This window comes from Danio rerio, chromosome 11, assembly GCF_049306965.1.
Source record: "Danio rerio strain Tuebingen ecotype United States chromosome 11, GRCz12tu, whole genome shotgun sequence".
In the NCBI taxonomy this organism is placed as follows: Eukaryota; Metazoa; Chordata; class Actinopteri; order Cypriniformes; family Danionidae; genus Danio; species Danio rerio.
The window spans coordinates 31,454,435-31,470,821 of record NC_133186.1 but is presented as its reverse complement, the minus strand read 5'-3'; the positions used below and the strand labels follow the sequence as shown (position 1 = coordinate 31,470,821).

General features: G+C 35.9%; 1 protein-coding gene across 12 annotated transcripts in view; it reads left to right on the top strand.

Moving 5' to 3' along the window:
• Nucleotides 1–16,387, top strand: part of arhgef10la (Rho guanine nucleotide exchange factor (GEF) 10-like a) — a 222,932-nt gene that overhangs the window by 172,165 nt on the left and 34,380 nt on the right. For 11 of the 12 annotated variants that reach the window (XM_073916824.1, XM_009306102.5, XM_073916829.1 and 8 more), the window contains 3 exons: nucleotides 302–513; nucleotides 5,224–5,381; nucleotides 14,674–14,816. In XM_073916824.1, coding sequence (XP_073772925.1) covers nucleotides 302–513; nucleotides 5,224–5,381; nucleotides 14,674–14,816 — 513 coding nt within the window. Of the gene's footprint in view, nucleotides 1–301; nucleotides 514–5,223; nucleotides 10,531–14,673; nucleotides 14,817–16,387 lie in introns of those variants that run through there. The other variant, XM_073916830.1, reaches the window with a different exon arrangement.

The following is a 16,387-nucleotide window of genomic DNA, read 5'->3' as shown; positions in this document are numbered from 1 at the left end:
TTTTAACTTTCCTGTTTTTGTGAAATTGAAATTGACAAGAATAAAATAACAGGGTTGAAAAGCATTAAAGTACACAGGAAGTGAAAGAGAGTTTTCTGCTGTTTGGAAATTTCCTCCGTCTTGTTCTTGGAACTGGAAGTGAAAGCACAAAGCTGGGGGAGTGTTTGAAAGTGGCAGAACAACACAAAGATCCTTCCATTCCTCTGCCATTTTCTTTCTCTACCTGTACAGTCATAGATATGAGAGCAGTTTTGGTTGGATGACTGCCCGTAATAGTGGTGCCCTTGCTCTGTTTTTGCAGGTAGCTAGTGGAGCTGATTCCACTCAAGGCCAGGTGGACATCTTCTCCTTGAACAGACCCACACCTCGGCCTGTAAAATCCCTCCAGATGGGAGCTCAAGTGAGGTGTCTGGAGTATGTGCCTGAGCCCAGCCCATCAGAGGATGCGGAAACCAGCCTGCACAGCTCTGCTGAAGTTGGAAATACTATCTGTGTAGGACTTGATGATGGCAGGTAATATATATAGACTGCTTAAAATGTGCAATATGTTCCTCAGTAGAATTATAAAATACTTATTAATTGTGATAAAAATGTACTATAATAACACCAGTGTTGGGCAGTAGCGTCGCTACAAGTAGTTATGCTAGTAGCTTAACTACATTTCTCAGTAGTGTGGTAATGTTGCTACTTTCTACATCAATTAGCTTTTCAGTAGCCAAGTTGTTATCTTAAGCAAGTAACGCAGTAACGTCCACAAAAGCTACATTTACCGATCACGGATCATTAAGTGACATTCACAGAGCTGCAATCAGGCAGTGTCTGGCCGATGAAAGTGAATACAAAATAGCAAGAATGACAAATTCTTTTTCTTTGTGTTTTACGGTGGTTGAAAACAAACTTTTTGTTGAGTTACTGCCACCACTCGCTCTGGTCGACGACGTCGTCAACCAGTCTTTGGGCTGACATGAGAAACTTGCTTGATTGAAAGAGCAGAGGCTCCCCTGGCCAAAGTTTGCCCATGGTAACCTTTGATTTGGCCCACCATCCAATCTGAGCGAGAGGGAGAATGATGGGCAAGGTTTATTTGTTTGTTTTATTGTTAAAAGCTAATTCAAATTAAGTGTTTCAGATAAATGGTGTAAATTAATCAGATTTAATTTAAATGCACACACTGTTACGTGAAAATGCAGACACTTTAGTGAGCAAATCAAGTCAAAGGCTGATTCTGCTTGACTAATGAATTCAGTATTAAAATCCACTGTTATAAATGTGATTGTTTATGTTTTAATTACAATAGTTATCATTTAACGATCATTTAATTGCTTAAATAAATCAGGAAATTATTCATGGCAACTTTAATGTAATATAGATTGGTATATTTACCATAAGCTCACGGCTTTCATTGATATTTGGTTTTTGGCTCTTTATATAAAAATGTTTGGGCACCCCTGCTGTTGAGGACTTATATCTGAAGCAGGACCATACCTTGAAGTACATGTCTTAAAGTTAATTCTGATGCTGTGCTCTTGTTAGAGTTGAATTGGTTTTAAATTGATTCACTGTTTGTTTTGCAAATGTGCCCAAGAGCATTTACACACACACATATATATATATATATATATATATATATATATATATATATATATATATATATATATATATATATATTTTTTTTTTTTTTTTTTTTTGTAATTTAATGTACTGTAAATGAGGTATTTAAAATATTTAAAACACTATTGTGTTTTTAAACAACACTGTATTATGTAGTAGAATTCATTACCAGAAATGTAAATATATACTATAATACAATTTCTGTTATTTTTCATTTACTATACATTACTATAGTATTTAAAATGTGCAACACATAATTTATTAAATTCTTGTAAAATTATTTCTGTTTGCAAAAGAATATTTGTTTATTAATTAAAGTAAATAACTGAACTTAACAATTATGCTGCATGTTTCATTGGCAGTTTTATTTATCGCAAAGAATGGAAGTTGCTTCAATTTAAAAATAAAAAAAGATAATAAATAAACAAACAAACACACAAACAAACAAACTAATAAATAAATAAATAAATAGCTTAGATGTAGCTAATAAAATAGCTTTTAGTGTAGTTAAGCTGCATTTTAAGGAGTGTAACAAATAGCTTAGTTCATTCATTTTAAGTAGCATTTTGAGTAGCTTGCTCAACATTGAATAACACTAATAGTTAAAACAGTACAATAGTTATAATATGAATAGAAAATCTCCTTTAAAAATGTCCAAATTCTATTCTTAGAAATGCATTTTACTTAAGCTTTTATATATTTACAGATTTAAATTGACAAAGTGTCTTAAATGAAAGATGATTTTTATATAAATTTCCCATACAAATACCAAGGCAATATAAGATCCAGGGTCACATATAGTGTTACTTTTACCTGTGTTATTTAAACATTAATGTTTTGATTATATGTTTTCATAACTGTGTCAATATGCTACCAATATGGTTTTAATATAATCTGCGAGTCTTAAAAGTCTTGGATTTTGAAATCTAACAGGGATTTTACAGAGCCAAGTTAAAGTAGCTCTGAGAAAACTCGACCCACCAAAGCCTTTGGTATCTGAGATATTGATGTTGCTTGCTTCTATGTAAATGAAATGCCACATCAATGCTGCCTTATTTTCCTGTCAGCTCTCATGGCGGTGTGTGAGAGTGAAGTGGTAGCCAAGACTAATAACCTAATAGCTGTTTGTTTTGAGGACACATCTAGCAATAAGGGAAACGAGAGAGGTAAAAGCCTTTTAATCAGATTTAAGGCGCTATTACAGGCATTGCAGTGTACACAAAGTTAAGGAACAGGTGACTACTATGCTTAGTAGGCTAATAAGAGGTTTAATGACTCCAGAGTCATTTCGTTTTAACAAAAAGAACAAACACTATAATTGTATAGGACACACACACACACACACACATATATATATATATATATATATATATATATATATATATATAATTGTAAAGGATATCATCATGGCAGATAATACATAGTCAATTCCACATAAACATACATACACAGTGCATCTGGAAAGTGTTCATAGCCCTTCACTTTTTCCAAATTTTTTTATGTTACAGCCTTATTTTCTCTAAATTCTACACACAATAATCCATAATGACAATGTGATTTTTTTTTTTTTTGACATTGTTGCAAATTTATTAAAAACAAAAAAGCTGAAAAATCACATGTACAGAAGAATTCACAGCCTTTGCCGTGAAGCTCTAAATTGAGCTCAGGTACATTCTGTCTCCACTGATCATTCTTGAGATGTTTCAGAAGCTTAATTGGATTTCACCTGTGGTAAATTCAGTTGATTGGACATGACTTGAAAAGGCATACACCTGTTTATATAAGGTCTCAGGGTTGACAGTGCATGTCAAAGCACAAACCAAGCATGAGAGAATTGTCTTTAGACCTTCTAGACAGGATTTTCTTGAGGCACAAGGCCGGGGAAGGTTACAGAAACAATTTTGCTGCTCTGAAAGTTCCATTGAGCACAGTGGCCTCCATCATCCATAAGTGGAAGATGTTTGGAACCACCAGGTCCTAGAGCTGGCCGGCCATCTAAGCTGAGTGATTGGGGGAGAAGGGCCTTACTCAGGGGAGTTGATAAATAACCCAATGGTCACTCTGTCTGAGCTCCAATGTTTTTTGAGTGGAGAGAGGAGAACCTTACAGAAGGACAACCATCTGTGCAGCAATCCACCAATCAGGCCTGTATGGTAGAGTGGCCAGACAGAAGCCACTCCCCACCTGGAATTTGCCAAAAGGCATCTGAAGGACGATAAGAAATTAAATTCTCTGGTCTGATGAGACTAAAACTTTTTAAAAGAAAGACTATGTTTAGCCAGGTCATTTAGTTCAGGGTCTGAACTTTTTTGAGTGAATGACAGGCATTACGTTTTGAGAAAACCAGACACCACTCATAACCAGGCTAATACCATCCCTACAGTGAAGCATGTTGGTGGCAGCATCATGCTGTGGGGATGTTTTTTCAGCAGCAGAAACTGGAAGATTAATAAGGACAGAAGAAATGATGAATGCAGCAATCTACAGAGACATCCTGAATGAAAACCTGCTTCAGAGTGCTCTTGACCTCAGACTTGGGCGACGGTTCATCTTCCAGCAGGACAATGACTCAAAACACACTGCCAAAACATCAATGGAGTGGCTTCAAAACAACTCGGTGAATCTCCTTGAGTGGCCCAGCCAGAACCCAGATCTAAATCCTATTGAACATCTCTGGAGAGATCTGAAAATGGCTGTATACCACTTTTTCCCATCCAATTTGATAGAGCTTGTCAGGTACTGAAAAAAAGGAATAGGCAAACATTCCCAAAGAGGGTTGTGACAAGCTTGTGGCATCATATTCAAAAAGACTTGAGGCTGTAATTGCTGCCAAATGTGTATCAACAAAGTATTGAGCAAATGCTGTGAATACTTATGTTCACGTGATTTTTAAGTTTTATTTATTTTTTTTTTTTTATAAATTTGCAACCATTTAAAGAAAATCACATTGTCATTATGGGGTATTGTGTGTAGAATGTTGAGGAAATAAATGAATTTAATCCATTTAAGATTAAGGCTGTAACATAAAAATATGTAGAAAAAATGAAGCACTATGAATATTTTCAGGATGCACTGTAACTGCAAAAAATACAAACACAAAAAATGTAAGCTTAGACAGATATATGTACAGTAAATATATCTATAGGTCCCACTCCAAATGGTTTTCAAGGACAACGCTTAGTACAACAGATTGTTGTACATATGCAACTGCATGTAGTGATATCAATTCAGATGCAATCTTCACAGCATTAAAACAGTATAAATTGTTATCTTGTTAAAAACTTTTGTCCTCAGTGTTGCATTGAAAAAAATGAGGTGCAGTCCTTTTGTCAGAAATTAAACAGATTCCTCTCTTAAAATCACTGATTTTCTGAGCAAATTTAATCATTTGTGGAGGTTGAGAAGAACAATGGGTATTCACAGACATTCTCTATGCAAATGAAAGGAACTGATTAGCTTCAGAGAAACTAAATTTCCCTCTTTAAAAGATCATTACACAATATAACGGCAAATACACAGTTGGAAATGAGGCTTTAGCTTTCTTTTCTCCATTTTACAATTATATTTCCTCTATAGATGTCCTTATATCTTTATTGTTTTTCTCTCTCAAAGCATCTTGGTCTATGGCAGTATGGACTCCGCTGCCCAGTGTCTTGTGACTCTCCATAATCCTGAGGGCTGTCCAGTTTTGTGTCTCAAACATTGCAATAATGTTCTGTTTGCTGGCCTGCGGGATGGAAAGCTCATGGTGTATGAGAGACATCACAGAGGTATGAGTTACATTATACTTGATGTCTCATTATGTTTTGTAGAGCTTGCTATCATCTCTTTCGTATCCTACAGTGCTATCATTCTGCTTTCAAATGCATCTAACTCTTACCTTCGAGTTGGTTGTCATGCATTCAAGTTGGAAATAAATTCAGAATAAAAAACTTAAACTGAAAAAATTGAGGCAAAGTTAAGGTTGATCTTTGCCTACTTAAAATTCAGGGTAAATATTTTGCATCAAAGTCAGCCAAATTATATCAAGCCAGGTCAGTCTTAATAATAAAACTAAAAAATATAATCCACACATGCACAGCACAATTCACATTTACAAAACACAATTCGTAAATACACAAATCCAGTAAAAAAAAAAAAAATCCTGATTCAAAAATATACAAATCCAGTTCAAAAATTTAAAGCACGACTCAAAAATATTTAACTCAATTCAATTCACCTTTATTTGTATAGCGCTTTTACAATGTAGATAGTGTCAAAGCAGCTTCACATAAAAGATCATAATACATTGAAACAGTGTAGATAATTTTTCAAAGTTTAAGTTCAGTTCAGTTCAGTGTGGTTTAAAAATCGCTTCTGAGAGTCCAAACACTGAAGAGCAATCCATCAATGCGAAGGTTCTCTCGATTCTCGTGAGACCCAGGCTCAGATGGGCATGATAATTTTTCCACTGGCCAAGTTCTTATGCAGAGCTGCAGTCCAAGTGCTGGAGGTGGGAAGCTGGACATCAGCGAAGACTCGTCAGACCCTGGTCTCATGCTCTCCACTCCTCCATGTCCACCACAGTAGCTGCTCAGGATACGGCCTGGTCCAGGATATGGAAACCTTGTGATCATCTCGCGCTGGTCTTGGATCAAATCAGTGGCGTCGCGGGGTCTGTGCGTCTCGGGATGAGTATCCCCAGGTGGAAATAGAGAATAAAGAGAAAAAATAGCGTAGCTGCTGTTCATAGTGCATATAAACGAGGTGAGGAAACCTGTGTGGGGCACATTCATGTATCATATCAAGTGATGGACTGAGTGTATGCTTTACTAAAAAATAGGTCTTTAATCTAGTGTTGAACTGCGAGAGTGTGTCTGAGCCTCGGACATTATCAGGAAAGCTATTCCAGAGTTTAGGAGCCATAAATGAGAAGGCTCGACCGCCTTAACTCGACTTTACTATTCTAGGTACTACCAGAAGTCCTGAGTTTTGAGAACTTAAAGAGCGAGTTGGATTGTAGCGAGACAGAAGGTTGGTTAGATAAACAGGAGCTAGATTATTTAAAGCTTTATAGGTTTAAAATACACAAATCCAGTTCTGAGATTTTAAACTTTATTCAAAACTACACAAATTCAGTTCATAAATTTAAATATTGATTCTAAACTATACAAATTCAGTTTATAAATTCAAAACATGATTAAAACTACAAAAATTCAGTTCATAAATTCAAAACACGATTCAAAACTACAAAATTCAGTTCATAAATTCTAAATTCGATTCTAAACTACACATTCAGTCCATAAAATCAAAACATGATCTAAAACTACAGAAATTCAGTTAATAAATTCAAATATCGATTCTAAACTACACAAATTCAGTTTATACATTCAAAACATGATTTAAAACTACAGAAATTCTGTTAAAAATTTCAAAACTTAATTGAAAACTACATAAATTAAATTTGTGAATTCAAAACATGATTAATAATTACACAAATCCAGTTTGTAAATTCAAAACAGAATTCATAATTACACAAATCTAGTTTGTTAATTTAAAATATAATTCAAAATAGCACAAATCCAGTTCATAAATTCAAAACACGATTCAAAAATACACAAATCCAGTTCCTAAATTTAGCAACACAAATCCAATTCATTTGGTGTTAATATTTCAGATTTTTACTTGTAAAGTCATGAATCGTTTGTTGTATTCATGAATTTTGTTTCGAACTTACAAATTCTGTGAATGTGAATTGTGCTGTGCATTTATGAATATTATTTTGTAAATGTATTAGTATTGAGATTGATCTGGCTCCATAAAATATGCCTCATCAGAGTATACAGTTGTAATTTATGTGCATTTAGGACATCTATGACCATCAAACTGTCTGTGCCACGTGTGCTGTGTAAATTTAGAATTTAATAACATTTTAATACGTGTAACTTTTTATTTAGTGGCTAAATTGTATAAATTTGTATTAACACATTCATACGAGTATGACAGGCTCATCCCCAATGACAGTTGGGTTCAGGGGTGGGAGCATGTCTCCTTTAAAAAAAACATACATACATGAGTTTGTACAAATTAGCCTCTTTTCTGCTAGTATGCAAAATAGTTACAGTACATTTCCTCAAGAGATCAGGCTGGGTCATACTCCTTTATATTTTGTATTTAAATTATTCCCACTGGTAAATATGACTTTTATGTAAACAAAAACTTAATTTGTAATCCGAATTTAATTAAAGCGTGAGGATGTATACAGTTATTTCTCTTTTGCTTGTATGCATAATGCAAAACAAAGCTCATTCTGCATATATTGCTGACGTTTGTTTAGGATTTTGGGTAATCACTTTGGATTTAAATGTCTATGTTATTTCTATCCTATTAGGCTTGTTTTTTTCTCTCTTTATCACATTAGCACAGAAACGGACAGTTACATTCAGTATGTTTTCCCTTCTTTTTCTCACTAATGGGATTAAACACTAAATGGGTGGGATAATTAAAAGGGGTAATTATTAGTATGTCCCCAAATGAAAGGGACTCAATAGAGTGAAAGGGTAATCAAATCAAATTAATAGTACAAATGAATCTGATTGTCCCCGTGTTCAATTTGCTCTTTCATCAACCTTCCATTCAAACATTCAAGGATGTTATTTTTTTTTTGGTCCCTCCTCTGTTAGCTGAATGCCTCAGTGAGTATGTGAAAGATATTAGTTCTGTCATGCATTCAGAGATGAGACAGGAACGATAAGATTGTTCTGGGTATGTATTAGTTAGATGGAAAGCCAATGGATTCGGGATTACCTTGAAAGCAATTTATGATTTCGCAAGTCTGTCCTCTGCCCGAGCTTGCGCCTTATTCATTTGCAGTAAGTAAGTGTGGGCTAATGACAACACGAGACGGGCAGCATGCAGAACTCTTGGATTTGGAGACAAGATAGATAGCAAGAGACAGTGTCGTGTGTCTATGTGTACGTTGGGGGTGGTGAGAGCCAGACAACCCTGGCACAATGGGTTTATCACAATGCACTACTTACCTGGCTGTCAACAAGGAATTACCTCCACTGAAGTGGAAAGTAAGATTAATTATGTTGATGTGCAGTGTGGCGATTGAATATTACTATTCATGTAGTGGAAAGAAATGAATTGCAAGCAGATACATTCCCTGGGAAGTATATAGGTTTTTTACATTTACTGTACAGTGCTTAGCATATATAAGTACACTTCTCACAAATCTCTATTTTAAATTAATATTTTTAATAGGAAGCTATGCAATATTATATTTGTGCATATACATTAGATTAGTCAGTTCTGAAGCCAAATCTGGAGCTTATCAAAGTAAAGTTTATTTATAAAATAATTTCGAGAGGATCATGTGCTGGCCCCAATTCAAGCTAATGTATGAACCACCAATCAAACGATTCCTAACTCAGTATAAATAACCAATCATCTTACCTTTAGTCATCTTTGTCTTGTAGAATCCCCCTTTCCACCCTCTCTCCTCCTGTTTTTCCTCAATAGGGCAGCACGGCAGCCCAGTGGCTAGCACTGTGGCCTCACAGCAAGAATGCCTCTGGTTCGGGTCTCTACCCGGGCAGTCTGCATTTCTGTGTGGAGTTCATGTTCTCCCCGTGCTCGCGTGGGTTTTCCCCAGCTCCTCCGGTTTCCTCCCACACTCCAAAACATGAGACAAAAGTAAACTGACTAAAGTAAATCAGCACCATAGTCAAATTTCACCTGCAACACACCCTCGTAGTAATCCTTAAGCAGCAGAAGGGAGTGGGGTTCTTGAGATCTACCTGAGCACAAACTCCACCTCTCGCCCTGCAAATGGGATGGAGCCCCGGGCTCGAGGATCTCATGAGCTGAGGGTTCTCTCCCAAGACAGCATGCCAAACTAGCTTATTACCAAAAAGTGTGAAGACTTGAAATAACTTACAATAACAGAAAAATCTTACAGGTTTTCTAACTAATAACACACCAAATCATTTCTTGTCACATGATTATTGAAACGTCTCAAAATGCAAAACTATGCAGCGAATTTCTAAAACCAAGAAGCTGTTTCTCAGCCCTGAACTCATTTTTCATTTGCATAAAACACTTTTTTTCAAAACTCTACACACAATTCTCTACCTAAAACACTAAACTCTAACAGGAAGCCACTTGCTTTCCTTTTCCATACACAACCAATCAAAATGCAACATTTATCCACTGGATCACACACACTCACTCACCAATCACTGCTTTACTCTAGTATAGGCCAAAGGTGATTTGACACCGTTCTGTACTGGTCCAATAAAAACTGGTTTGCCAACCATCCACAATTTGTGGTTATGTACCTACCGCATATTCACCTTTTCTATATCCTAAATTCCTATAAAAAATAGAAAAATTATTTTGAGCCCAGAGCTGTAAAATGTATGATGGGCAACCCTGTGCCCGCATGACGTTCCCACACACACAATTGTGTTCTACACTGTATTATAAAGCATATACTTTTGCTTAAATTTTTTTACAAACAATATGTAAATCTTTTTTTGTATGCTATATACACCAATACTGTTTGGCATAATGATTATCTTCTGTTTCTTCATGTCATTGGTGTTTACAGTGTTTCTGTTCCCCCTCTCAATAGATTACTGTCACTGTGGTACACTGTACCGAAATCAGCCTATAAAGAGCAAAGAGCTTTAGATTTAGAACAGCAGTGTTGGCATGCTTTATCTAAAAGTGTTATATTATGAAAGACGTGTTTTCCATTTGATGCAAGTGCTTCATTCTGACGAGTGTTTATGGCTTTTTAAACGCAGTGTTACATTTTGAAGGAAATGTGAAACATTTTGTATTTTGTGTGTGCAGTTTTGGGAATTGTGTGTTGAGTTTTGAAAAAAGGGGACACTGTTTTGAAAATGTGTTAAAACAGTTTGAAGAAACTGTAGATACAAATAAAAAAAAGAGGAAAAATCAAGACAATCAAAAAAATGTACTTGAAATTTTATATGTCATCATTTATTTTGGAATATTTTGCTTGAATTTAATTGTATTATCTTTCAATTTCTAAATATGTTTGGTGACTAAAATATTATTTTATTAAATATATCTGTTTTATAAATCTGTTTTGTTTAAATGTACCAAAATACATTGCCTATATTCACTAAGAAATTGATACAAATATTCATTTTCAAAACAGATAGACTTGTCACAGTAATCTATATATCGACTTATCGCACAACACATGGACTTGACCTCAATAATTTTTGGTGATGCAATATATATCGGCCATACGTAAAAAACAATTCTAGCAACATCTTAGCTGATTGTGCAACATCTCTTTCTCTAGTGGAGGCACATTTTCACATTGGAGGCATTGTTTTCACGTGGGTGCCTGACAACTGAAATTAGATCTGGCAGCATATATCACAGCCTCTGTTAGTTTTTACCTTGCACTTTTTTTTTTATTATTATCATATATATATATATATATATATATATATATATATATATATATATATATATATATATATATATATATATATATATATATATATATATATATATTTATTTATTTATTTATTTTTATTTTATTTTATTTTATTTTATTTTTTTAAATAAAATTAAATGAAATATTCTTCGGAAGAGTGTATATTGTTATTCTGGCATTACATAATGAGTGGCATAAAATTGACTTAAACTGACATTAATATTATTTATAGCTATATTTTTTGGTGCAATATATCGTACAAAACAAAAAGATATTGTAACACCTAAAATTGGGTGTACTCAGTTATGCCGAGCCGTTTAGCCAAAAAATACAAATGATTTCATAGAGAGATACATTGAAGAGTTAACATTATAATAAAAACACTTCAAATATGAGATTAATCAGAAAGCTTTTTCAAACATATGAGCAAGTGGAAATTGCTTGGGGTGGGGTAGATTTTTTTGTTCCTTCCATTTATTTTTCTTGATACAATAAGGTAGGGTCGTTTAATGAACAGTACGCAGTATTTTTAAGAATAATAATGAGGTGTCTAACTGTACAAAGAAAATGCGTAAATATATTACACCCAGAAGCAATAAGCACTCATCTGAAGAAACGGCATCCACCCCCCTCTACTTTATTACTTTTCAAGCAATAAAGCAAAGACTGCATCTGCAGATGCTTTGAGTGTCCAGATAAGTCCTCTCCGGCCCTGAAGGTCCTTGCCTTTGAAAGGGACAAATCTGAGGCAGCCTTCATTTGAGGATGAGGGGGAACCGAGTGGCTGAGGGGATGTTTTCAAAGCATATGCACGCAAAAAAAGTGGGAAGACTGACATTTTGAATATGCCATGCAATTAACCTGAGGAAGTCGGAAGTCATTGTAAAGCTATTCTGGTTTCAAAGGCAGAAATAAACAACTCGAAATGTTAATTAAATGGCTCGCTGCGCTTCCCTCTCTAATTTTGTTTCATTAACACACTGTGATGGGGGCGAAAAAGACGCAGAAAAGGCTTATGTAATGCATCCCATAATAGTGTCCATAGTGGCTACGGCACAAACCCTGTGATTAAAACTCTGGAAAAAGTCTGGTGTGTTGTGAGCACACTGGAGAGAAATGTATAAATTGGATTACACAACACGCCACAGTTATTAACATGGCACTTTTAGCGCATTAGCATAAAAAGCGCTAGTTTTGAGGGAGAGACGCAGTCCACAAATACGCTGTGCGCTGCTTGTTCAAGCTGTATGTTTTTAAGGCGTAGTCACAAATTATACAGTTCCACTACCAGTTATACATATTTGTCTTGCAAACACAAGGATTTACTCTCGAGTATTAATGAAACCAATTTACTTTAAGTGACTTGCTTAGGGCAAAAGCTGTGGAATTAGCATGCAGCACATTTCTGTAGCTGTGCTATTTGAAGCATTCATTTTTAAGGGAAATAACATGCAAATTTACAAGCATTGACTATCTTTGGCCGTATGTGAAATGTTCTACTAGATAGGATTAGCGATTTTGCCTTGAAGCAAGGTATTTCGCAGGCTTCGTGGTATTTGCTACCATGTGCCTTTACCTCATTTTCTGTTTACTGTGCAGTAAAACTTTCAAATATGCAGGATGAAACATTTTGGGATGTTTTCTAGGTGTAACTGTACATTTCAAACATAACTACTGTATATATTTAGGATCACTAGTTATAATTATATCCACTTGTATGCGATATTTGATCCATTATCTATGTGATGAGGAGAATGTTAATATTTGTTGCATTTTGCAATTAATTTCATTACAGTTGCAATTAAAATATTGTAAATTATAGTGTGTGGGTTTTTCCATTAAACGAGGCTTTCTTTTAAATTTTTTTCAATTCATCTTTATTTCCTATATTCAATTCAATTCAATTCAGCTTTATTTGTATAGCGCTTTTACAATGTAGATTGTGTCAAAGCAGCTTCACATAAATGGTCATAGTAACTGGAACAGTGTGGTTCAGGTTTTAGTGTTTAAGTTCAGTTCAGTTTAGTTTAGCTCAGTTCAGTGTGATTTAATCATTACTGAGAGTTCAAACACTGAAGAGCAAATTCATCGATGCGCAGCTCTACCAATCCTGAACCATGCGAGGCAGTGGCGACAGCGGAGAGGGAAAAAAAACTTCACCTGATGGGAGTGAAGAAAAAAAACCTTGAGAGAACCAGACTCAGTTGGGCACGACCATTTTAATTTCCTATAGCGCTTTTACAATGCAGATTGTGTCAAAGCAGCTTAAAAAAAGAGGTTCTAGTGAATTGAAACTGTGTCAGTTCAGTTTTCAGAGTTGAAGTTCAGTTTAATTCAGTTCAGTGTGGTTTAATTTTCACTGCTGAAAGTCCAAACACTGAAGAGCAAATCTATTAATGTGCAGCTCTACAAGTCCCAACCAAGCAGACCAGTAGGCAAGGAACAAACTTCACCAACTGATAAAAATGAAGGACAAAAAAAAAACCTTGAGGGAAACCAGGCTCAGCTGGGTACAACCATTTCTCCTCTGGCCAAACTTCTCGTGCAGAGCTGCAGTCTAGGAACCGAACACTGGAGAACGCTGGACATCCATCGGGGAGAAGCTGCAGGTGTGAGTAGGTACCGGCAGGTGTACAAACTGGTCCACAGGACCAATGCGGAGACTCGTCTGTCACTGTAGTCTTTCAGGAATCAGTCTCATGCTCTCCACACCTCCATGACCACAACAACATCTGCTCAGGATACTACGGTCTGGTTCGGGATTGTAGAGACCTCTAAGTCCTTTATGGTTGGCATCATCTCTTCGTATGAGTTGTCCTTAAGGTCCTCGATGGTTGGCATCATCTCTTTATAGGTCTTGGATCGCATAAATGGCACTGCACAATCTCTAGCATCCTCGCTATCTTAAACCTACTAAAATTAGATTATTTTTGTCTAAAAAATGAATACACTGCACATTAAACATCTTTATTTTTTTTGACTCATTGTCATTTTATATGTGTAAGTTTAATGTTAAATACAATTGTTGGTAAAATGTGTGTAATTGGGCTACACAGAGTTGGATATTGCATACGGACCCTGAGCATGCGTCAATACCACTGCCACATTTGTACAGTGCTCCCAGCACAAATGTCATTGAATTACAATATTCAAGACTAAATCTTTACTAAATTTTTGTAATTTAAACAAATATTTGCATACTGACCACTGGGAAAACTGTGTGAATGTATAAATGTTTACATATCAATGGCTCCCAATGGCCAGTTCTCCACTACACCTTGGTCTCACGTTCATTTCAAAGGAGTGCTTCCATGTACTAAAAGGGTGGCTCTATTGATGCATTCCTTTGAATAGACAATGATAGCGTAGGTGACATCTTATATAAATATCTATGGATATTAGCATTAGCTGCATTTGTCCATTTCAACTGCAAAACGTAGTTAAATGTGTTCAGAAATGAAAATATGGAGGAAATGACAAAAGAAAAGACATTTTATATAAAATTATAAAAGAAAAAGCCTTTTATATGCTATATATAGTTCAAAATAGTTTCTTATGATGGACTTAATGCATATTTTTGTGTTTCTTCTGATTCTTAGGGGGACTTTGGAACCAAGACACCTCTAGAAAAGTAACAATTGGTTCACATCCCATCAGGACTCTGCTGGCTTTGGAGAACTCGGTCTGGGCTAGCTGTGCTAACACAGTTACTGTAGTCAACGGCTCCAGTTTGTCCACTCAGGTAGGATCATCAAGCGCTTCTCATGCTGATTTGCTTTCACAGTAGACTTTAGCAAATGGACAAGCACAGACATTGTTTCACGGGCACTTGGCCAACACTGACAGACAAATTAGCTTGTCTGCGAAGATCAATAATCCTAGCGAGGAGCAGCAATCCATACGGCCAGGGTGTCTCCTCTGGGGTCTGTTGTTCGCTTTTCTTTTTCCCCCTCTGAGTTTTATACCACACCGGATGAGTAAATACCGCTGACATGCTCATAATCTTCCTCGGCTGTCTCAAATATTGAGGAGTCGTACCCTGGGGATCTACCCGATGGGCCTCCATGTAACCCTGAGCCTTCCTTCAGTTCTGCCTTCTTGGGTTTTATCTCCGGAATCAAACATCTCTTTTATCCTGTGAGATTTCTCTGGATGCGCCCATCAGAGAGGAGATTTGAGCTAGTGGTAGGTGAGTGGGTCCCTGCTGCTTTTCGGTTGATCCTCCCCAGTTAAGGGCAGTGCTCTGTTTTGTTCCACTGATTACATTGTATCCCTTTCCCCACGGAGCCGTGCTGGCCCAGCAGCTGGAGGGGGAAGCATCTCCTCTACAGCTGTAAATCTGCCTCATTGGGACTCATGGCAAAGTGTTGTACAATGATGTGTGTCGACGGGATAAGCAACAGAGCCTGTGCGAGTTTGGCTGTCTTGTCACCTGTTTTTTAAGATGTGTATTCCACACTATGCTGCATGCTACCTTGTTCCCCTGACCCAAAACGATTGAGGCTGCTGGATTACTATCGATGTACAAAACTGAAAGTATTTCAACCGTGGTGCTGCAGAGATAACAAACAGAGTGATGCTTGGGGATGTCTGCACTGTAAGCTTATGACAATATCAATTTTTCTTGTTGCAATTAATTGTTGATGCTCATATCCCGGTTTATGTTGTTATCACAATATTAGGCTGCAGCCAAAAAAAAAAAAAAAACACTTTAACAGGTATAATAACAAACAAAAACAAAAAAAAAACTTGATGAATTGCTTCAATTTGTAGGTATTTGATATGCATACACTGTGCAAAAATGTGCACAGCATTATCATGAAGCCCAATATTTCTAAGCAAACATGACTATAGCATGGACTTTAAATTGCTTCTGAACTTAGTGTACTGTTTGCTTGTCTATAGTGTGTCAGCAGTGAACCAGTAACTTTGTTACACCGTTTGAAAAGAAATCAAGTCTACTGAATATGACAAAAAAGAAAAAAGAAAAAAGAAAAAAAAACAGATGCCAGTGGCAATGAGTGCATGGGTGAAGGGTTTTAAAATATATGCAACTCTATTTTAAACAAGTGCAAAGACAAGTTTAACCTTTACATCATTCAGAGAGAAAGCGGAGAGACATTGGAAATCTGGAGTCTTTCTAGTGTGTACATTTTGAGCTGTATACCATGACAGTTTGTGCAATTCACTGTAGATATTCTGAGATACAGTTTATACTAAGTGAAAAAGATGAATTTTCTTCAAATTATACTATTTATACTACATGCAAATAGTGGTGTATTGTATTTACACTATATGTAAGAACAACATTTT